The sequence below is a fragment of the Eschrichtius robustus genome, chromosome 1, assembly GCF_028021215.1.
Source record: "Eschrichtius robustus isolate mEscRob2 chromosome 1, mEscRob2.pri, whole genome shotgun sequence".
Classification (NCBI taxonomy): Eukaryota; Metazoa; Chordata; class Mammalia; order Artiodactyla; family Eschrichtiidae; genus Eschrichtius; species Eschrichtius robustus.
The window spans coordinates 87,380,834-87,403,747 of NC_090824.1; the positions used below are offsets into that span (position 1 = coordinate 87,380,834).

The 22,914-nt window shown below is 42.0% G+C and overlaps 2 protein-coding genes across 2 annotated transcripts in view; both read right to left on the reverse strand.

Annotated features, from left to right (window-relative positions):
- FSIP1 (fibrous sheath interacting protein 1) overlaps positions 1-2,807 on the reverse strand; it is a 206,603-nt gene extending 203,796 nt beyond the window's left edge. The window contains exon 1 of the mRNA XM_068535378.1: positions 2,646-2,807. The gene's annotated coding sequence lies outside the window, so the exon portion shown is untranslated. The remainder of the gene's footprint in view (positions 1-2,645) is intronic.
- A 13,738-nt stretch (positions 2,808-16,545) lies between these two features.
- GPR176 (G protein-coupled receptor 176) overlaps positions 16,546-22,914 on the reverse strand; it is a 108,454-nt gene continuing 102,085 nt past the window's right edge. The window contains exon 3 of the mRNA XM_068549140.1: positions 16,546-19,757. Within this exon, the coding sequence (XP_068405241.1) occupies positions 18,635-19,757 (1,123 nt within the window). The 3' untranslated portion in view covers positions 16,546-18,634. The remainder of the gene's footprint in view (positions 19,758-22,914) is intronic.

The window sequence follows — 22,914 nt, forward strand, 5'->3', positions numbered from 1 at the left end:
GTGGCGCAGTGGTTGAGAATCCGCCTGCCAATGCAGGGGACACGGGTTCGAGCCCTGGTCTGGGAAGATCCCACATGCCGCGGAGCAACTGGGCCCGTGAGCCACAACTACTGAGCCTGCGCGTCTGGAGCCTGTGCTCGGCAACAAGAGAGGCCGCGATAGTGAGAGGCCCGCGCACCGCGATGAAGAGTGGCCCCCGCTCGCCGCAACTGGAGAAAGCCCTCGCACAGAAACGAAGACCCAACACAGCCAAAAATAAATAAAATAAAATAAATTAATTTAAAAAAAAAAAAGTATGATTCATAAAAGAAAATACTGATAAATTGGAATGCATCAAAATGTTAAACTTCCACTCTTCAAAAGACACAGTTGAAAAGGAAAACACAGGCCAAATATTGGGAGAAAATATTTGCAAAACACACAGCTGACAAAGGATTTATATCCAGAATATATAAAGAAGTATCAAGACTCAATAATAAGAAAGATTGGAGCATACTCATCACCAAAGATGTTTGGATGGCAAACTAGCACCAGAAGATGTTCAACATCATTAGTCGTTGGAGAAATTTAAAAGCACAATGAGATACTGCTACACATTCAAATGTGAAAATTATTTTTTTAAAAAACTAGCAACACCAAGCGCTGACAAAGTTGGAGCAACTGGAACTGTCATATATTGCCGATGAGAATGCAAAATGGGACAGCCGTGTTGCAAAACTGCCTGGCACTTTCTTGCAATGTTAAACATACACTTACCATACGAGTCCACAATCTCACTCTGGATATTCACCCAAGAAATGAACATTTATATTCACACAAAAACCTGGACATATAGCAGCTACATTAATAACTGCCAGAAACTGGGAACAATCCAAATGTCTCTCAACTAGACAATGGATAAGCAACTGTGGTACATCTATACAATGGAATGTTACTCAGCAATATAAGGAAACAAATTACTGATACAAAACATAGACAAATCTCAACTGCATAATGCTAAGTTGAAAGAAGCCAGATTCAAAAGGCTCCATAGTATTTGTTTCCAATTATATGACTTCTAGAATAGACAAAACTATAGGGACAGAAAATTGATGACCATTACCAGGGCTGGGGGTAGGGAAGGGTTAACTACAAAAACAGTACTAGGGGATTTCAGGGGGAATGATGCAACTGTTGTGTATCCTCATTGTGATGGTAATTATATAGCTGTATGCATTTGTCAAAGCTCATAGAACTGTAATATTAAAAGGGTAAATTTTACTGTACGTAAAGAATACCTCAATTTTAAGGTAACCTCTTTGTACAAATTTTTGCTTAGTTATGTTTATACGCCCAGAAGATAAATTAGAATTTCTGAGTGAAAAAAAATAGAGTTGCCATATGATCCAGCAATCCCGCTCCTGGGCATATACCCAGACAAAACTATAATTCAAAAAGATACATGCACTTCTATGTTCATAGCAGCACTATTTACAATAGCCAAGACATGGAAACAACCTAGATGAATGGATAAAGAAGATGTGGTACATATATACAATGGAATACTACTCAGCCATTAAAAAGAATGAAATAATGCCATTTGCAGCAACATGGATGGACCTAGAGATTATCATACTAAGCGAAGTCAGAAAGAGAAAGACCATATATCACCTACATGTGGAATCTAAAATACAACACAAAAGAACATATCTACAAAACAGAAAGAGACTCACAGACATAAAGAACAGACTTGTGGTTGCCAAATGGGAAGGGGAGATAGGGGAGGGAAGGAATGGGAGTTTGGAATTAACAGAGGCAAACTATTATACATAGGATGGATAAACAACAATGTCCTACTGTATAGCACAGGGAACTATATTCGATATCCTGTGACAAACCATAATGGAAAAGAATACAGAAAAGAATATATATATACGTATAACTGAGTCACTTTGCCATGCAGAAAAAATTAACACAACACTGTAAATCAACTATATTTCAATAAAATTTTTTTTTAATTGCTGAGTCAAAGAACACTGTCTTTCAAATTTTGGTAGTCTGCCAACTGTCCTCCAAAAAGGTTGTACCAAACTACATTACTAACAACAGGGTACGCTGAGATGAAAGTGCCTGTTTCCCCACCTGGGCCAATCTAGTCATGTCAAAGCTTTTCATCTTTGTCAATCTGAGAAGTGTCAAAAGTATCTGTGAGTGTGATCTACATTTCTTTAATTATGAGAGAAGTTGAGTCTCTAGTCAAATGTTTACTGCCCACCTTTTATTTTTTCTGTGAAACGCCTATTTGCATCCTTTGTCACTTAAATGGCGGGTGATTAATTTGTAATACAAGTTCTAGATCTTAGGGGCTAGAAGGACAGTGAGAGTCCTTGGTACTTGGTCTTATGGTCAGGAACGTTTACCGCCGTGTCCAGGAAATCCTGGCGACACACAGCCTTCAAGGAGACGGAAGCCTCTCCGGGGTCAGACCTATGTCTCTCTCCCAGGCCTGGCCAGCCTCTGCTGAGCCCGCCGCCCTGCTTGAGCCCGCCCTCTTACTGGCCCTGCCCCCTCTCCGGGCCCAGCACCCTGACACGATTCCGCCCCGCCCTCTCATTGGCTTGTCGCGCGGCGATAACAGTCCGCGCCTAACCTGTGCGGTCCCTCACCTTCCGGGCGGAAACTGGGAGCTAGTGTCCAGTCGTCAGAGCATTGACACTCTCAGCGTCACCCACTGTCCCCCAAAGGGGAGGGGTCTTTCCCGCCACCGCAGCTTCTCTGGAGGTGGAAGAAGCAGCGGGTCAGAAGCCTTCCTGCCTCCCGGAGCGCCGTTCCCTTGGCAACCAGAAGCACGACGCTGCCAGTCTCGCGATAGGGGAAAAGGGCTATACCATCCAGAAACGAGACGTGGGGGCCCAGGAACAGCAGAGGACCCAACTGTCGGAACCCGGAGACGTCGGGCATCCGTGCTGTCTCCTCCGTCTTCCCGGCGGAGGGTGGAGAGTGTGGAATGGTTTGTTCGTATTTAGGTTGAACTTGGAAAGAGGATGTCTGGATGCTTGTATGACTCTGTCCTTCACTATTAATACGATGCCCTGCAGGTCCGCTAATCCTCTCTGACCTCAGTTTCCTCCTCCGTAAAATGGGGTAATAACAATTGATTCCTCACAACACTGTTGTGCAGCTCAAAAACATAATGTTATGTGAAGTTCTTAGTAAATGTTGGCTGCCATGTAAATAAAAAGTAGTAGTTTTGCCCAGATTGGGCTACAGTCCAAAAAAGGTAATAATTGCTACTTGCGCTTGCTTTCTTTTGTGGTTTTTGTAATTCTCAGCGCGTGAAGACTATTTCCCTGGGTCCCTGAATTGATTTTCTTCATCCCCAGTACCATCAAATGTCTGCTTCTTCCACTTTGAACAGAACCTTACAGTTTACAAGGCATTTTCACGTACATGGACCCTGTAGCCTCATTGTTTTAGGTGGTAAGATGTGTATTCTTTAAGTGTTTTTCAGCAGAGCAAATAGACAAAGGTTAAGTGAGTTGCTCAAAGAACCACAGCTACAATCTCGGTCAGTGGTGGGTGTAAAAACCTAGCTGTAAATGCCATCCATATACTGCTAAATCCTGCCTTTCTATCTCCAGCTCTGAACTCCACACTCTTTTATCTAACTACGTGACATCTTCACTTAGACATCTCCACTTCAATGTAAGAAGCACCTTAAACTTCAGATGTCAAAAAACAAACTTCTCCACAGTCCCCCCTACACCCCACCTTCTTATCCATCTCAGTAAATGGTAACTGCATCCTGCCTGCCAGTCTCAGGCCAAAAACCTTGAAGTCATCCTCAATTCCTCTTCCTCTCACACTTTACAATCAGTTTATTATAAATCCTATCAGCTCTACATTCAAAATATATCCAGAATCCAACCACTTCTCACCACCATCCGTGCTTCCATTAAGGTCTGCACTGACATCATCTCTTGCCCGGATTTTTGCAATAATCTCCTAACTGTTGACTTCCTTGGCCCTACTACTTTCAATCAGCAACCTGAATGATGCTTTCAAAACCTAAGTCAAACAATGCCACTCGGGGCTTCCCTGGTGGCACAGTTGTTAAGAATCTGCCTGCCAGTGCAGGGGACACGGGTTCGCAGCCCTGGTCTGGGAAGATCCCACATGCCTCAGAGCAACTAAGCCCGTGTGCCACAACTACTGAGCCCACGTGCCGCAACTACTGAAGCTCACTCACCCAGAGCCTGTGCTCTGCAACAAGAGAAGCCACTGCAAGGAGAAGCCAGCACACCGCAACGAAGGGTAGCCCCCGCTCGCCACAACTAGAGAAAGCCCACGTGCAGCAATGAAGACCCAACGCAGCCAAAAATAAAATAAATAAATATTTTTAAAAAAAAACAATGCCACTCCTCTGCTCAGGACTCTCCATGACTTCCCATTTCATGCAGAATCCTTACAATGCCCACAGGTCCTCAATAACCAGACCCTCCGTTTTCTTCCAGACCTCCAGTCCTACCACCCTCTCCCTGGCAAACTTTGCTGCAGCCTCACTGTCCTCCTTGTAAGTGTTTCTACGCGGGAATTTCTTCCCAGCATTTCTCAGGAAATGTACATGTTTTTCCAAATTAAAAAAAATAAATAAATCAGTTAAGAAATCAGGAAAATTGGAGAAAGTATTCTGATTCTCCTGTGAAAGTTAAACCATAGCAATCGACATAGAGATGTAACTGAAGAAATCCACTGATGTCAAGATAAGTCGAAAGCAAGAGCAGGAAATGCTGACACTCTGAGTCAGAAGTTGAGATCAACATTCCAGGAACCAGGACAGGAGCACCTGGGAGAGAGGCGATCACAATCTGATAGGTCAATCTTGCTTGGAGCTGGTGCCGTGTTATAAGTGTGCATCCCCGGCCCAGTCTGTTGCTAACAGTGAGTCATTCTTGCAAGTAAAATAAATATTAGTAAGTTGATACTCATTGTATACTTTATCAAATTCTATGAGTGATATTCCAAGGAACAACAAGTATTTATTCAGAATAAGCCCTTAAATTGGCAATTTCCAACCCATGATTCTGTGAAGGGCTGTTAGCCTTGCTTGGAGATTTGTATGTTACATTATTCAAATGGTACCCAGTAATGTTCTCTGTGTTCTCCAGTATTTGAATATTTGCTGTAGGCTACATCTCTTATAAATACTTCTAAATTTAATAGTCCTTATTTTTTTTAAAAATGCTTCAGACAGCATTTGTTTGAATAAAGAATAAAGAAGTAATGAATAAAGAATATGAAGAAGGTTGGAAGTATTTTTAAAATAACAAGATTTGGAGAACTCCTGGCAGTTCTGATTTCTTGTTTCTGCATGCCAAAGATTAGTATCTGTTGGGAATTTGGAAACACTACTCCTGGTTCTTCTTCCAGTATGAATAAACACACACATACACACACACACACGCACACACACACTACCTGGAACACAGTTCCTCAGTAATCCATATGGTGTCTGCTTCCTCAGGTGGGTCTTTCCTGACCACCCGATATTAAATAATAATTCCCATCTCTGCACTCCCTACCCTGTTCTCTTGACTCTCAGTTATTTTTTTTATAAGGAGGAGAGATGCCACTGTTTGGATTCCAATACGAAATAGCTGGGTGACCTTGGGTAAATCCATAAACTTTTGTGGGTCATAATATCCTCATTTGAAAAATGAAGGTTGACTAGTTTTGCAGTTCTTAAACTCTACTGTATTGGGATAACCTGAGATTTCAAAAAATACTGATCCCAGACCTATATCTAAGATTAAATGAACCTGAAACTCTTCTCAAATTTTAATGTGCAGATAAATCACCGGAGAATCTTGTTAAAATGCTGATTCTGTGTCAGGTGGGACCCAAGACTCTAACAGGCTCCCAGGTGATGTCAAAGCTTCTGGTCCACAGACTACTCTTTGAGTAGCTAGAGACTAGATAATCTCCAAATGACTGCACAATTCTAATATTCCATGAATAAAGACCATTCTTTCCATTTTAATTTTTGGCGAAAAATGGTGCTTATTAAGAAAACAACACGTTTCAGATTTCTTGGGGATGTGAGGGGAAAAAAATAACTAAGAGATCAGGGCTGTGACAGGTGCCCATGATTAACTGGTGTTCTCATTTTTTTTTTTTTTTGAAACTTGCTTATACAACATAAGATACATATAAAGCAAGTGAAAAGAAAGTTCAGGTTCAATAGAAACTTCGTGTCTCTTTACTGTTTGTAACCTTTCCAGACTAAGTCCCTATTGATTACATTTTACATGAAACTCACCTCATCTTGAATTTTCTGTCATTCTCATTTCGTTTATTTACCTTCTGCTGCTTCTGTTTTGCAAACTGCTGAGAGGCTGTATGTGCCTTGAGGGCAAACTTTAATAAACTGTATTTGTTGTATGTTAGTACACAATAAATTGTGCCTTTGTTTTTAGTTCCTTAAATACTTCTACATCAGCTATTGCAATTACACCCTCAAAGCAACTCACATTCAGATATGTTGGAGAGCACCATATTTTTCTCTGCTGTGTTTTCTGAACTGCTGTGTTCAAACCCCCCCCCCAAAATATTCTAGAAAGTATTATGCCTTTCAAAATAATTCATAAAGATTTCATCTAGAGTCAAGATATTTTAAGCTAAAATTTCCCTGGTCTCATTCCAGGTTGGTGACATATGGCAGCATTGGTTTCAAAGTTGGTTTTTGTTTTCAATCTCTCTCTGCTCTTGACGTTCTCCTTCTGAGTGGAGTCAGATTTGAATGAGTGAGAGAGCCCACGCTGTATGCCATCTGGGCTCCAACTATCATTCCAGCCTTGTTGCCCCAATTTCCCTTTTCTCACCATAAGCTTCAGCCAAACACAACAACGTACTAGGAGAGGAAGCTCACTAAGCCTTGTATCATAGATTCTACAAACTAGATTAAATAGCCACTTCTTTTGAAGGGCAGTCAAAAGTGTGTGCTACTGGGCAGTTCCCAGCTCATGTGAGTCTGTGGCTTAGAGTTATTAAAAAGTAACATTTACTGAGTGTTTAGGACATGCCTTAGGTGCGTCATTCCACCTCACTTCCTAACATCCTATGAAGTGGCACTGTTATTACCCAGATTTGTAGTTGAGAAGCAGAGCATGGCAGCTTGAGTGATTTTTCCGAGTTCATTCAGAAACTAAATGGTACTGGGATTCCAACCCAGTTCCACAGCCTGTTTGTTCTCTTCACCTCCTCGCTGGACTAAATTCAGGAAAAGAGGTTATTTGTATCCACTAGATGGTGCTGATTGTCTTCTCTTCAAAACAAAACTATAAACCTGCTTTCAGAACCTCTCACTTTCCTTGGATTTTAGGTATGATCCAAGAAACCACTGAACTGAAATATCCTGTTTGTTTGAACTGTGCTTGGGTACATCTTTAAATAGCCATCCCAATAGGAAAAGTGAAAATTAGATCCCAAAAAAATCAGAGTGGATTTTTAAAAATATCTTAGTACATATTACAAGTATCTAATATCCAATAACCATTGGTAACTTTGAGTGACTAAGGTTCTCAAACATTTGTAGTCCTATAAAATCTGCAGGCTATTTTTTAAAGTCCATGTTTTATTTCATATACCCCTTTTACCCAAACTACACTCCCTCCCATGCCTCCTGGTCCTGCTTGGCCACAGTGCCGCCATGTAATCAGGAGACATGACCAGGGAAGTAAATCAAGTCTTAAAGAACAAAAAGCAAGTTCTGGAACAGGTAATCCTACTTTTATTCACAGTAAAATGTACTTTAAGTTTAGTTCTCTTTTAGTACCTTTTTTAGTACTTAAAAGCTATTAACTAATAAATCTGCTAAAAATGGGTTCTCAGATTTTGTCATTCATAAGGATCATTTCAGGTGTTATTTATTTTAAATATTTTTTAATTTATTTATTTTATTTGGTTTTAGCTGTGTTGGGTCTTCGTTGCTGCACGTGGGCTATCCCTAGTTGTGGCGAGTGGGGGCCACTCCTCGTTGCGGTGCGCGGGTCTCTCATTGCAGAGGCTTCTCCCGTGGCAAAGCATGGGCTCCAGGCGCACGGGCCCAGTAGTTGTGGCACACGGGCTCTAGAGCACAGGCTCCACAGCAGGTGGGATCTTCCTGGACCAGGGCTCGAACCCCTGTCCCCTGCGTTGGCTGCATTGGCAGGCGGATTCTCAACCACTGCACCACCAGGGAAGCCCCTCAGGTGTTATTTTAAATGTTGATTTTAGTCCCTATTCCCTGATTTAGTAAGTCTGGGGTCCAGCCCAGGAATGTGCATTTTAACAAACACCCTGGTGATTTTGGTGCAGTACGACCATGAGCATGCTTTGAAAAACACTGCCTTCAAGTTTGCATTTGAAAAGGTAAATAGCACTGAGGTCATGCTCGGAGAGGCACCATGGAGACGCCTGGAGCTGTGCAACCCAGGAGCTCTGAACAGAGACGTCCAGTACTTCCTTTGTAAATAGTAAGCTAGAAAACTGAAAAATGTTCTCCCTTCCCACTTCCTTGATTCTGAACCCTTTCCTTCCTCTGCCTGTCTATTAGGGAGTGCTATAGAGAATCAAGTGCTAGTCAGAGGATGTCCCCATTTTAAAAATGGGTGGGGGGTGACGGGAAGCTTGCTATGTCACAATATCTGGTAGCCCAAACACACGATACCCTTTGAATTTTTAAGTGAAAGGAGGTAGCCCAGGCATTGTCATGTGACCATGTTTAACTTGTCCAAGTGATATGAGTGACAGCATGGGGGGAAATAACTGTGCCAGGATATTGTGGAGATGCCTAAAAATCAACGCACACACACTGTGCAGCTGTACATTTATGGCCCAGAAAGCTAATAGAGGCTTGTTTTTTAAAAGGTAGTGAAATAAATCAAAGAGGATAAAGATACCTTCTGAAATATAGAATAATTTTTTTTGGGGGGGGGAGGGGTGCATCTCAGTTCTGCCCTCAAGCAATCAGCTCTGCTAAGTGAGTCATTCTCACCAGAAAGGGAGAAATCGGTTTCTCTTCTTTTCTTGGAGAATTCCCTCACAGTAACAGACCGTTTTACTCTCTGGTTATACTGCTGGCTCCACACATTTGTCGCCTGCGGCAATTCTGTTACCTGTAAAGAATTATAGAGTTGCCAGAAGTTTCCCGAGGCTAGCTGCAGTCTCCTTTGCTGGATGCCAGTTGAGATTACACGGTTTTGCTCTTGGCATTTGGCCCCTGCCAGGAAAATGGACGAGACACTGCTTGTGGGTTATGGCTAAAGGGAAGTTTAGTAATTTCACGGCAGCGATTAATCCTGGGCAGAAACTCACGGTTTCAGAACACTGTCCGTGCATTGAGTGTCATGCTTCACACTTGTCTGATTCCAAACCATAACTTCTGAGTTGAGCTAGGTCTCTGGTCCCATAGAGTATTTTGTTTGTTCCTTCATTTTTTGTTTTAAATTGGGTCTCCTGATCTATATACTAAAATGCATTTTTAGAATAAAAATTATATAAATCTTTATTGTTATGGAAACCTTGCAATTTATTTATTTATTTTAAAGATTTTTTTTTTTTTTAATTTATTTTTGGCTGTGTTGGGTCTTCGTTTCTGTGCGAGGGCTTTCTCTAGTTGCGGCAAGTGGGGGCCGCTCTTCATCGCGGTGCGCGGGCCTCTCACTATCGCGGCCTCTCTTGTTGCGGAGCACAGGCTCCAGATGCGCAGGCTCAGTAGTTGTGGCTCACGGGCCTAATTGCTCCGCGGCACGTGGGATCTTCCCAGACCAGGGCTGGAACCCGTGTCCCCCGCATTGGCAGGCAGATTCTCAACCACTGCACCACTAGGGAAGCCCAATTTACTTTAACATAAAGGAAGTTAAAAGAAATTCGCATAGCATGTTTGAAATGTATTCAGATCAAACTTTCAGGGTCTTAAGTAACAATGTAGAAAAATTATTTTTCTCAGAGTTAACATCTAAGAGATAAAGAAGAAATAGGTAAACAACCAAAGGGGGTGTTTATTCCTCAGCTGTCAGGCTGCCATCCTGGCATTCTTAGCATCTCACTCCTTACATATATTTTTTCTTAGTTCAAATTCAAAATAATGTTTCTATCTGAACATACAATATGTTTATTAGACTAGAAGCTAGTCATCATTTTGATGACTGTAGGGTTTCCTGTGTAAATCTTTTTCTTATTTGATCATTCAATTCCTTATTTAACCAAGATTGGTTTATTTTCTCTTCATTTTATCATCACAGACAAATTGGAATTAATATACTAATTTGGCTCAAAATTTGTTATGTAACCCATACACTGACACACAAAACCATTTTAAATTACACATCCCTGGTTTCTCAGCCAGCATCTGCAAGAGCTGACCTGGGCCTGGTCTCTTAACTTCTCTCCATCTGTTTCTTCATCTAGTAAAATAAGGGGCAGGATAAAGATTTCTAAGCTTACTTTCAGCTCTGAGACTCTGTGAATATCTGACTTAAGCAGACTTGGCCCTCTTTGGAAACCACTGCTCATGTGTTCCAGCCTGAACTGTGACAGTATTCACACCAGCATAAAAATCACGTGTTCAATAAGCAGGGCAGTAAGAATTGCCTGTTTAGAAACACCTGGGCAGTGGTAACAGCCATCGGTCTTGTCCTCTGCAATCCATAAAGAATTAAACAAAGCAAAACCACAATCAGTGCACCCTATTTTTACAGCACAATGCAATAGAGTGAATTGAAAAATGGTTTAGGTTTTATGAGATTTGGGTTCACGTCTCCCTCTGTTGTTGATTCTAGAAGGACAAGCCTCTTCACTTTTCCAGGATTCAGTTTACCAGCCCATCTATTAAATAATGGAAAGTTAACTCCTGAATACTTTTCCTTACTTTGTAGAAATAAGTTAAAATGTTCTTGAGATTCTGTATTGAATGTTTCACTGCAACTGTAAATAAAACGAGTACTTTTACTTCACATAAAAGCAGCCTTCTAATCTATGCTGAAGAATGAAAAAAGGTGAATTATCGGGTTCAGTTCACACCTGTCATCCATTAAATGCTCATTTATCTTGTATGTTTTGCTACAGATGACTTGGTATTCTTGTGAAAACTGCCAACTGTTTTTTGTTATGAATCTAAAGATCATTACCTTGGTCCAAATTTATAGAAATTTTGTATTCAGGTGGCACACTTGCATTCATTTGTCTACCTTTTGTTGGTCACTTTCACTGAGTCAAATCCTCTAGTAAGCTATTTCTGAGCAAGTAAGCTTTTCAGCCTTTCTCTAATCATACCTAGTTGCTCAGAGATCCTGACAGAGGCAGGAGCTAGATGGTCATATTAATCCCCTCCAACTCCTCACCACCACTGATTTTAGATAGCAAGTGTCAAGAGTAAGGGGGATTTCTGAGTGCCAATATGTAGTAGTTACCTATCTATTCGCGATAACAACAGCAAGAAAATGGAAGGCATTAGTCAGAGAAATATTTCCCCTTCTCAATGTCATGAAAAAGACATTTTAAAGCACTGGTTTCCCCGCCACACATTTTGCTTATGGATTAGGCATTTTTAAAAATCATGACTTCTGCTCCGAGGTCTTGCAAAAAAATCACTTAACCTCCTGGGCCTCCATTCCTTCTTATTAAATTATAGAGGTGGTATAAAACTAGGCTAAGATCTTCCAAATTCTAAGCGCTATGACTATATGAAGTAAGTGGTCATTTTATGGAGGGAGAAACGTCTTGGATTTACAGAAAAATTTGCCATCCAACAAACAAAATCATTGAGGAAGATGCATCCTCTCAATGAAGGATAATTTTCACTTTCCCTCAGCACTTCTTGTCAGCACGTGATCATTTATTGCTCTCTTGTCTCTTGTGGGGTTTTTTTCTTTTTTTTTCTCCCTTAAGCTGTCCAGAGGGCAGAGACCATATCTCAAACACTTTATACTCTATTATAACAGTGTGTATTAAATGCAATAATACTTACTGTTATGAATGAATCACTCTTGTTAATATTTCGTATACCTGCATGGAAGAGTACTCGCTCCTTGGGGGAGCGTGGGCAATGGATGAGAGTGATGTGAGGGCAGGGACTCTTAAATTAAACTAAGGGTCAACTCGATGCAGGGATTAACAGGGAAGACCTGAGGCAGAAGATGATTCCTGTGAGGACTCTCAGCTGAGCAATCGCAATCTTGGCCTTCTGCTAACAGGTTCTTAACATTTACTCTGAACTGAATGCCTCTACCATGAAACAGGAAATCATGAAGCAGAAGGAACTTTAGGAAATAACAATGAGAAAAACAGCTGTCGGGCGTGAAGGCTTTTAATACAGTCCCCAGTATAGTTTAATAGCGTGTGCCAAGTGGGTATTCAAAAAATAGTCATAATAAGGAGAGATGATAATGATCATCAGTACTTTGGAGGGTGCAGTGGAAGAATTGGTCCTTAATGCCTTCTGTACTGTTTTTAGCTCTGTCTCTAACTTGTTTCATCTCTTAGGGCCATCTGTGCCTCTAGTTTCCCCATCTGCAAAAGAGAGATCGTATCATTTCCTGCAGAAGTCTGTGGACTGTGCTTTAATATCCTCCAGTAAATCGTACGTAAATACAAAGCAGGCAAAGAGAAGCCAAGTGCTACCAAGAGAATAAACTTTAAGGCAGAGAGTATTATAAATTAAAATTAATTAAGACCTTCTAAGTATTCTAATGATTTGAAGTAGTTAACGCAAAGGTATTTGTTACATTCACTTTAGATTTTTTTTAAGTAAATGGGAACATTGATTATAAATAAATTCCAGGATAGTTTAATCTATTAAACTCTCTATTTTATACATATTTATCTATAATATGATGAGGGTTTTAAATTAACTTCTGAAGCAAACTAGCATTATTTAAATTAAACTTACTCTTAAAAAGGAGCAATAGGGACTTCCCTGGTGGTGCAGTGGTTAAGACTCCGTGCTCCCCATGCAGGGGACCCGGGTTCAATCCCTGGTCAGGGAGCTAGATCCCACATGCATGCCACAACTAAGAGTTCACATGCCACAACTAAGGAGCCAGGGAGCCGCAACAAAGGAGCCTGCCCGCCACAACTAAGACCAGGTGCAACCAAATAAGTAAATAAAAATATTTTTTAAAAAGGAGCAGTAATTCTTAAAAGTGCTTTAATAAATACACCCCCCAAAAAAGAAATATTTCTTCTTGTTTATTGAGAATATATAGGGAAAAAATAAAATTCAGAACATCCTACAATTGCCTAGTTCATAAAGCCAAACTGAAGGAATTATCTGAGTAAACTGACATCCTTTGAGCATATCAGCAAAGAGCCGTTGGTCACTCTCACCCTGAAAGCCTAAATTACCTTATTTTCTCAATTCCTTTTAATGATACATATGGTTTCCTGGTTTTTTTTCGTTGTTGTTCAGTCAGGTGGTGCATTGCAAAATTCAGAAGCTTTTTAATAGACTTTTGTAGGTCTCATTTTTTAAAGTCAATTTGTATCTTTATCTGTATACATGGATTATTCTTAAATATAGCAAAAAAGTCTCCTCTAATCATGATCTCCCCTGGATCCGGGATGGGGTCGACACTATGAGGAAGAAGGAAGGAAGGTGGATGTTTAGGAGGTGAGTAACTGCATCTGCTCCAGCTTATGACGTGTACATGTAAATCACTCTTGTATGTTCAGAATTGTCTTCACAGGGACAGAATGTATTAGCTTTTCTTTCTCAAAATCAACTTCCAGTAAACCACTGAAAAACTCAAACAAAATTTTAGGTACATTTTCCTTTTCAATGTGATTTCTATTTTCTTAGTTTCTCTAGATCTGCAGTCATTATTTCATCTATATTTAAAACTGGCCAGAGTTCTAGTATTATCTTTCAAGAGTTGGGTTTGGAAAGAGAAGTATCCCTTGTATCATTTGCCTTTTAAATAATAATGGATTTAATTAAATGTTTCTCTCAGAGAAACAACCCAGAGACAGAAGGCCAGCGTTTAATTCTGTGTGGACCTTCGGGTAGTAGTATATAAAATCTGTTTACACCAAATTTCCTCCATGAAAATTACAAAGAAGGAAGTGCAAAAGGGAATGAGAATTTTGGCAGAGGGAAGCCAAAATAAACTAGAAAAGATTTTTATAAGCATGTATTCATATGTAGAATAATAGACTATAGAAACATAAAATTTCAGAGTTGAAAAGAAACTTAAAGTCTCATTTTCCCTTCAAGGTTGAAATACAAATTAATTGCTTCAGTCTCAAAAAAGTGTGGAACAATACATAATTTTCTTTATTGTTTTGCTATAGCTTAATTTTCATCGTGAGATCCTGGGATAATAGATATAAGCTCACATTCAAGGTTTCCTTCCCTCCCACATGACACCATGGGTTCTGTGGAGTGTGAAGTGACATCTGTCCTCTGTGTCATTGCCTACATGGTCATCCCTTGCCCCATTTGATCTTGTGATCCATCTTTCCCGGCCACCTGCTCCTTTGGGCTTGAAGCTCTCTCTTTCTTTCAAGACACTTATGTAAATATCTGAGTGAGGCCCTGGTTCCTGGACTCACTACCAAACTCTCCACAGGGATCCACGCCCTGGGGAGCAGGGCACACACTGGTTCCCTTTGCAATTGCCCAAATCTTTCTTTGTTTTGCTGTTTTGCTGTTTCTTTGTTTGCTTTCTTGGGGCTTTGCCTAGGAGGCAGCATTAGGCCCCTTATCCAGAAGGTACAGATGTCTACATTATCACTTACCCCTGACTTCTCTTCTCTACTATCCTCAAGTCCAGGGAAGCTTTTTCCACTGAGGGGGGATGGTTCCCCTTCCTCAAACCATCTCAAACCTTTGGCTAACCCAGTGTTTCTCAGTGCTTGGCTAACCCAAGATTTCTCAACATTGGCATTATTGGTATTTTGGACCAGATACGTCTTTGCTGTACGGGCTGTCCTGTGCATTATAGGGCGTTTAGCAGCATCCCTGGCCTTGACTCACTAGGTGCCAGTTGCAACCCCCAATTCTTGAAAATCATTACCAAATATCCAGTGGGCTCATCCCAGGAGTCCCCTCTGTTCTCCTAAAACCTAGGCTTTGATACACAAAAACTGGAAAGAGACTCACAGTCTATTTGCTTTCCTTTGAGGCAATGAACGCCTTCCCCGCACCTTCCCAGAAGCAATACATGTGAATGTATCAAGCAAGGAAAAGGAGGGGAGAGAAATTAGATGCCAGCAGCTAATATGGTTAATATTTCAAAAGCGTTATCCCATCTGTGCTGTACTTTCTCACCTGTTGCCTTAAAAGGTACACCACATGTCATTCTAGCACCTCCTTTGTGCGTATATTACCTTTTGTATATGGACTGCAGTGAATACGCATATAGAAAGAAATTTAAGAGGGGGCAGAAAGGGATTTAACCACTAAATTCTGATCAATACAGCTGACAAAAGGATTATTGTTCACGCCCAACACATACATGTAAGCACTAATATTGATATAGTTTTACTGTGTGCCACACTTTGTGTTAAATAGACCATGCCATTTGATCCTCACAACTGCCCCATGAGGCATACTATTGTCTCACTTGGATTCCCCTGAAAACAGAGCTTGAGACAAGGGCTTTGTGCAGTTGGTTTTGGGGAGGTGATCCTTGAGGGCATGAATGAGGGTAGAGAAAGCCAGACAGGGAAGGAGGAAGAAGAGTCAGTAAAAGGATGCATTATTTGGACACTGTGGTGGGCAACAGGGACTCAATTTGCTGGACTTCCTGAGAAGTGGAAAGATGCCTCCCACAATTGTCCAGCAGAAGGACAGGGGCATTTATCCACTGGTTCCCATGTCCCACTGATCAAGGGTTACCCCCCAGAGCTAGGGAGCTCTCCCAGGGCAGACAGCAGAGAAAGTAGGCCTTGATGGCTCTCAGGGAAGTGAGGAGATGCAGCCAACAATGGCCCGCTGCAGACATGGCTAAAATCAGAGGTGAAATATGTGAGTCAGGGCAACAGAAGCCTCTGACACAGTTATTACCTCCCCATTTTATAGAGAGGAAACCAAGATACATGGAGATTACCTCACCTGCTCAAGGTCACAAGATGGGTCAGTGGTAGAGTCAGGATTCAAACATGGGCCATCTGACCTCAAGGCCATGGCCCCAACCATAAGGGGTAATGACGGCTGCACTATACTCTTCCCCGTGTAGCTCCACATACAGGCTTGAGCAGACCATCCACCAATTCCATTTGGAACACAGGTTTGGGACATTTATTCAAACATTGCAGTTTCTTCTTTGGGAATTCATTTTTCAAGTTGCAACAACATAAGAAAATGCTACTAGAATGCTGCATCTGCATGTTGGGAGGAAAATAAACACCTTTCTTTTGAGATCACACAGGAAGAGAGAGGTTCAGATAGTATACCACTTGAGAGGCGGAAAAAAAGAAAACAAACAAACAAAAAATCACTCAGACAACCTTTTTTGAGTTCAGAAACTGCTTTTCAATTTTTTATTAAAACATAATTCTTCAAAGAGTATAGAAATACACCTGGCCATGACCTGTTAGAAGTCAACCAACTGCTTCAAACATACATAAGAAACATCTATCAAATTCCGGCTCACCAGAATTTATTAAGTTGTACATATACGTTATCAGAATGACACCAACGTGGCTACATTTGACAGATTCTTCTAAAGTGGACACAAGTTTCTGACAGGTTATGTTTCCTCTTGATGAACGCTGTAACAACTGTGACGGTTTGAAAGATAAGCTTGAAGGGCCACAACGGGAAGCATCAGGGCAAGGAGCTCCAGAGGGCACACAGGGGCCCCGGGAGAGTTGGTGGCAGGCCCCTGTTTCCGCTGTGAGCACACAATGCTTCAAAGAGACGAACACAAAGAGGAAGGCACTCCCTCCTCCGGACAAGGGTCTTTGGGTTCACATTCGGGAATCACAAGACAGCACACCCAGGAAAGGACAGGAAAAGGAAACTCCCTACACATAGTCTGACCTTCCTACGAGGGACAAGGGCCTGTGTGGTTCAAGGAGAAGATCCGTGAGGACCCCTGCCGTTGGGATGTGTTCTTTGCTGCTGAGGATGTCCCCTCCCTTGAAGCTTGCTCAAGGCACTGGATTGGCTCCCTTCCATACTATGAACAAGAACAAAACGGCCTCCAGAGAAGGGCAGACCTGGCGCTTGATTTGCTCTCCTTAAGAGTGAAGTTTCCTTTGTGGTTTGGATTCAACCTGGTGAAGCCCACCCCAAAGTAGACTCGAATTGCTGTGAGAGCCCCCAGGCGACTGATCGATTGAGGACACTGTTCCCCGTCTTCTATCCTGTCTGGCTCCTGCTACAACTTCACCGGGAAGGAGTAAGAGGAGAGCTCACCTGGGCTAGGTATTGCCTTGGCATTGTACAGTGATGAATTCCTTTTCCATGTTCTGTTCCTCCTTTGTGCCCAAAATGAAGGGAGAACCACAGTCGTACAAACAGACTGAAAATGAGACTGGCGACGCATGGGGTCTGCGGTCCTCCTTGGAAGGGAACCTACTTTTCCCACTCTTTTGGGCAGACTCACTTTTCCTAATCAAGTATTTTTAGCTTGACGTTTCCAGAGGACCCCGTTTACCCTAACTTTGCCTTTTTAAATGACCTTTAATTCCAGAAGTTGGCACAAATCTTTTTCAATACACTTTACCCCTGCTGATTGCTGCATAAAATCTTTCACATGAGACCATGTGGGAAGAGAAAACTCTACAGCGTGTGGATATTTCTCAGTCTTTCTTCTCCACTTCTAAGCTTCTCTCTCATTTGTTGAAAAAAACACAACTTAAGGGGGAAAGACATGATAAAAGCTTGCAGTGTTTTCCAACCGACTCGGCGAACTTCTCTTTCTGAGGCCTTAGTGATGCTAGGAGATGGTCAGGATAATCAAGGACAGAATATCTTCCTAATCCCCGGGCACATCTATTGCCATGTCTGTCAAATGGGGGTGCAATATTCATTCATCCCTCACCTACATCCCAGCGAAGGAGATGAAGGGCATCGGGAGAAACTGTGAGCCATGTGATCAGGCCGTCCAGAAAAAAGGTATCAAATGCCAAGGTTCTATCTTCCCTAAAGATAGAGATCAATATAAACCATTTTGAATATTTGTCATTTTAAAATCAATCAAATAGGCATTTTCTTGTGGCCACATGGCTCCATAATTATCTTGGGCTTCTCTTAGAGTGCCCCTGCTTCCTTTGAACTCATAGCCGTTCTTCTCTCCGTGTATTTTCTGCAGGGCCCGGAACTGAGATATCCCCAGAAAATGCACACAGAGAACCCACCCAAGGCCCATTTCCCACTACCCAGCTTTCGTCTCCATAGAGAGGAATGTGGACTTTACTGAGGATCACTGAGATAAATATATATATGTGTGTGTATATATATATATATATGTATAAATGTATATATATACGCCCTCAATAAAGAGGACATTCGATTTTATATAGATTTCCCTCTCATTCAAAAGCATCTGGCCCATAGAGGAGGAATCAACCCATACTGGGCTGCAAGGAGATCAGACAAATCATAGGCCCAGTGAAGGGAGGGCAGGAATGTGGAAGGTCTGTTGCTTCCAGGGATTTACAAGACTTGCTAGGAATCCACCTTTGGGAAGATGCTCACTTTATTGTTTCTGCTCATCTTCCGCTCCACCCTGCCTACCTTGGGCATCTTTGTCTGGATCAGCTCTTCTGGGGTGTTGCCCAAGGGGGGAAGCAGCCTCTTCTTGCTATTTCGGGTCTCCGAGAGCCACTGGGGAGGCAACTCAAATGGCCCAAAGCCGAACTGCAGGGAATACCTGTCAGGGAATGTCTCAGGTTCCACAGGGACTGCTGGTGCCACCTGGGATATAGAGTCCACTGTGCCCGGGGGTGGTGCAGGGGTAGCAAACCGTGGCCCCCGCTCTGCCTCCAGGCAGGTGGGAAGTAGCTCCCTGGCCTGGAGGTCAGCTGAGCTGGCATACTTGGCTTCACTCTCTTCCTCATCATCCGTGGGCTTAAAGATCTGCTGCTGCCCAATGTGGAACATCTCCAGGAGCTGGCTGCCCGAGCGCATGCTGGGCTCCAGGCTGGCATCGGCCACCCCGCTCCCTGTGCCCACCACATTCCGGCGACTGTAGCGGTGGTGCAGTTGTACCAAGGTCCCTACCAAGCACTTGCGGATCGATTTGTTCACGGTAAGAAAGAGCACAGGGTTCGCCAGCAGAGAGACTTTGGGCAGCCAAATGGCCGTGAGCAGCAAGAAGACAGAAGTGTCGGGGACATTGAGCACAGTCTGGTAGACGACCAGTGTGGCATAGGGCACGCTGCACAAGATGAAGACCATCACCATGGACAGCAGGGTGGCGTGCAGCTCGGCCTCCCGCTGGGAGGCATAGGGGATAGAGATGGTGTTCTGCGGTGTCCGCAGTGCTGCTATGATGACCTTCTTCTTCTGGCTGGCACTCAGGGCCCGGCGGATCAGTATCAAGAAGAGGAATACCACAGCCACAGGCACGATGACCGTGGTGACGTTGTAGACCAGAACGTACACCAGGTGGCCCAACGAGTTGCTCCAGACTTCCGTGCAGGTGGACATGGCATAGATGTCAGCCACGTTGGTCACCGCAAACACAGGGACGCTGGCCACCACGGCATGGGCCCAGATGTATATCACTAGTTCTCGGGACTTTGCATCGGATATTTTTCTCTCCAGCGGATAGAGGACTGAGTAGTACCTGCCAAACGCACAAGCAAAATTCATTTCACAGAAGATACACTTTAATTAGGGGAATCTATACTACTAAGAGTAGGAGAGAGGAAAGAAAGGATCAATTTCTTTTATTCTGCCTAAGACAGAGGAAACCACTGGGGGAATTAGGAAGCTAGACCTTAAGTTTTGAGGATTTTGCTGCACAATTCACAGTTAGCTTTATAATTATTGCCACCAGGACTAAATCCAAAAGAGTGCCCTCAATAGAAAGGATATCTCCATCTGCTGGAAAGACACCTCTTTTTCAATTTAAGGGTAAAGGCTAATTTGTAAAAAAAATTTATACCTGGGCTAGAGGAGCTTGAGGGCAATTTTCAAAGCCGCTAAGAGAAAGAAAATGTGTCTGCACACAAATCCAAAGGAGACTCGTCCCACAGTGGATATGCACAGATATCACTAGCATTTACAGCCACCTGGGGCAGAAGAAGCCAGTGTGAGGGAGGGACTCTGACAAAATCCTTCCACAAAATCAATTTGACTGAAAAAAATCATGCCTGCTCAATCGCCATTGTTCCCATGATAATCGCTCAGTACCCCTAAGAGCAATTAATAGACCTAAAATGCCTGCATGATTAGATTTTTGTTAAAATCAGGGAAGACTTTTTTCCTTCAAGCTTGACTTGATTATTCTATAACCACCTAATCAGAATTCCAAAAGCACCTTGTTTCAATATCACCTATGACTTGGGGAAACCAAGTAATTTGTTAGATTCTAGAACCACATCTGTCATGAAAGGGCAGCCAGTAGCCCTCAGAGCTATGGCGAGTTTCTTCACCTTAGCTCGGCCCACATCTGTGCAGTCAGCTAATGCTGGAGTCCAACATTAGGTTGGACCTTCCAACCCTGTTAACATGCATTCCCTCATGGGGCCAGTTGAGCAGGCGTGCCTTCTGTCACAAGGATTTCTGAGCACCACCTATGTGCTAGGTATTGTGCCAGGCACTGGACTGCAAAGATGGAAGGGCGCTCGGGAATGTTTCTAAACTAAATGGGGAAAGGGGGCATGTAAACAAACAATTACAACCGAGGAGATGATGGCTCTACTGGAGGGACGCACAAAGGAGGTAGGGAAAGGGGGCACCTGGGAAAATGTCAAGAGCAAGCGGCCCTGTGGTGGAGTCTGGCAGGGGACAAGCTGGGGGAGAGGCGATGCAAACACAACACGACCACGGATGACCAGAGATGGATGGAGTGCGGTAAAATGTGTTCTAGGTCACTTTCTGGGAAGGGAAAAAAAGAGAAAGAAATGTATAAGTTATGCACGCTCTCAATTGTTTTTCTCTTAATACGGAGAAGCTTTTCTAACCACCGCTCAGTAAATCCATTGTAATGGCCCCACGCCCACGCATGAATACGCGTTCACTGTCACTGATTCCCATTTGCAAAGTGACAGGTAACAAAACCAGGCTTCCCGTCATTTTTTATTCCATTCTAGGTTGGGAAATAGACTGCAGCACAAGCACACAGGCTCACTATACATCATTTTGTTAGCGTGTGCGTCTCTAGAGGATGATGCAGGAAGTGTAGGTGGCCTCCCAATTCACTTGCTGACTCGGTGCCATGAAACAAATATCTGGGAAAGAAGTGAGAGAAAGGACTGTTTTCCCTTTCTCTTCGTGCACAACGAACCTATGCTTTCCAGTAATCTGCATCTCTGAATAATGAAATAGGAATTTACCAAACTTGCTTTTCTACTAAAAGAACTTGCTTATCTTTTTAAAAAATTAGGAATTTGGGATTAATAGATATACAGTACAATATATAAAATAGATAAACAACAAGGACCTACTGTGTAGCACAGGGAACTATATTCAATATCTTGTAATAATCTATAATGGAAGAGAATCTAAAAAAGAATATATATATATATATATACACACACACACACACACATATATGTATATAACAGAATCACTTTGCTGTACACCTGAAACATTGTAAATCAACTATACTTCAATTTAAAAAAATAAAAATAAAAGACACACTGAAAAAAAATGATGGCAAAAATACAGTAGATTTTCTGCTGGAAAGAAAATAAGGATTTCTTATTATTTGCGTATTTTCTTGCCTAAAACCAAAGGCTCAAAATAACCCACAGGGATTATTGCATTGCTTCCAGGTAGAATAGCAACCTGTCCAGAATAATGTGTTCCCACTCTTGTTGAATCCTACTCTTAAAAAACCTTCAGGATTCATAGCAGCATTATTTATAACAGCCAAAAAGTGGAAACAACCCAAATGTCCATCAACAAGTAAATGGATAAACAAAATGTGGTATATGCATACAATGGGAATATTATTTGGCAATAAAAAGGAATGAAGTAAGTTGTTAAGAGAGTAGATCGTGAGTTCTCATTACAAGGAAAATGAACATTTTTTGGTATCTATATGAGATGATGGATGTTAACTAAATTTATAGTGAATCGTTTCACAATATGTGTAAGAGAAGTCATTATGTCATATACCTTAAACTTGTACAGTGCTGTATGTCAACTATAACTCAATAAAGCTGGAAAGAGAAAAAAAGAAGTACTGATACCTGCTATAACATGGGTGAACCTTGAAAACATAATGCTGAGTAAAAGAAGCCAGGCACAAAAGAACACATATTGTATGATTCCACTTATATGAAATGTCCCCCCATACAGAGACAGAAAGTAGATTCGTGGTGGCCTAGGTCTGGGGGTGGGAATGGGGAATAACTGTAAATGAACACATGTTTCTTTTTAGGGTGACGGAAATATTCTAAAGTTCAATTGTGGTCATGGCTGCACAACTGTACATATACTAAAATTCATTGACTTGTACATTTTAAATGAATTTTATGATATGTAAATTATATCTCAATAAAACTATTTTTAAAAAAAAAACTTCAGGAAAGAAAAGTCCGCCATGTGGACTGCAGACATAAGACCTCACCAAGCAGGTAGGAAGGGGTCGCCAGAAAGACACACCTGCCATGAACACAGAATGGATCAACACAAAAAGGATTAGGGTGCCCACCAGGAAGTAAACAGACTTTTCACTCTGACTTTTCACAGTTTTATTCCAGTTCTGTGCAATGGCACTTCCCAGGTGTTCACAGACCTCTGGTTGAGCATGGAAGAGACATGCAAGGTAA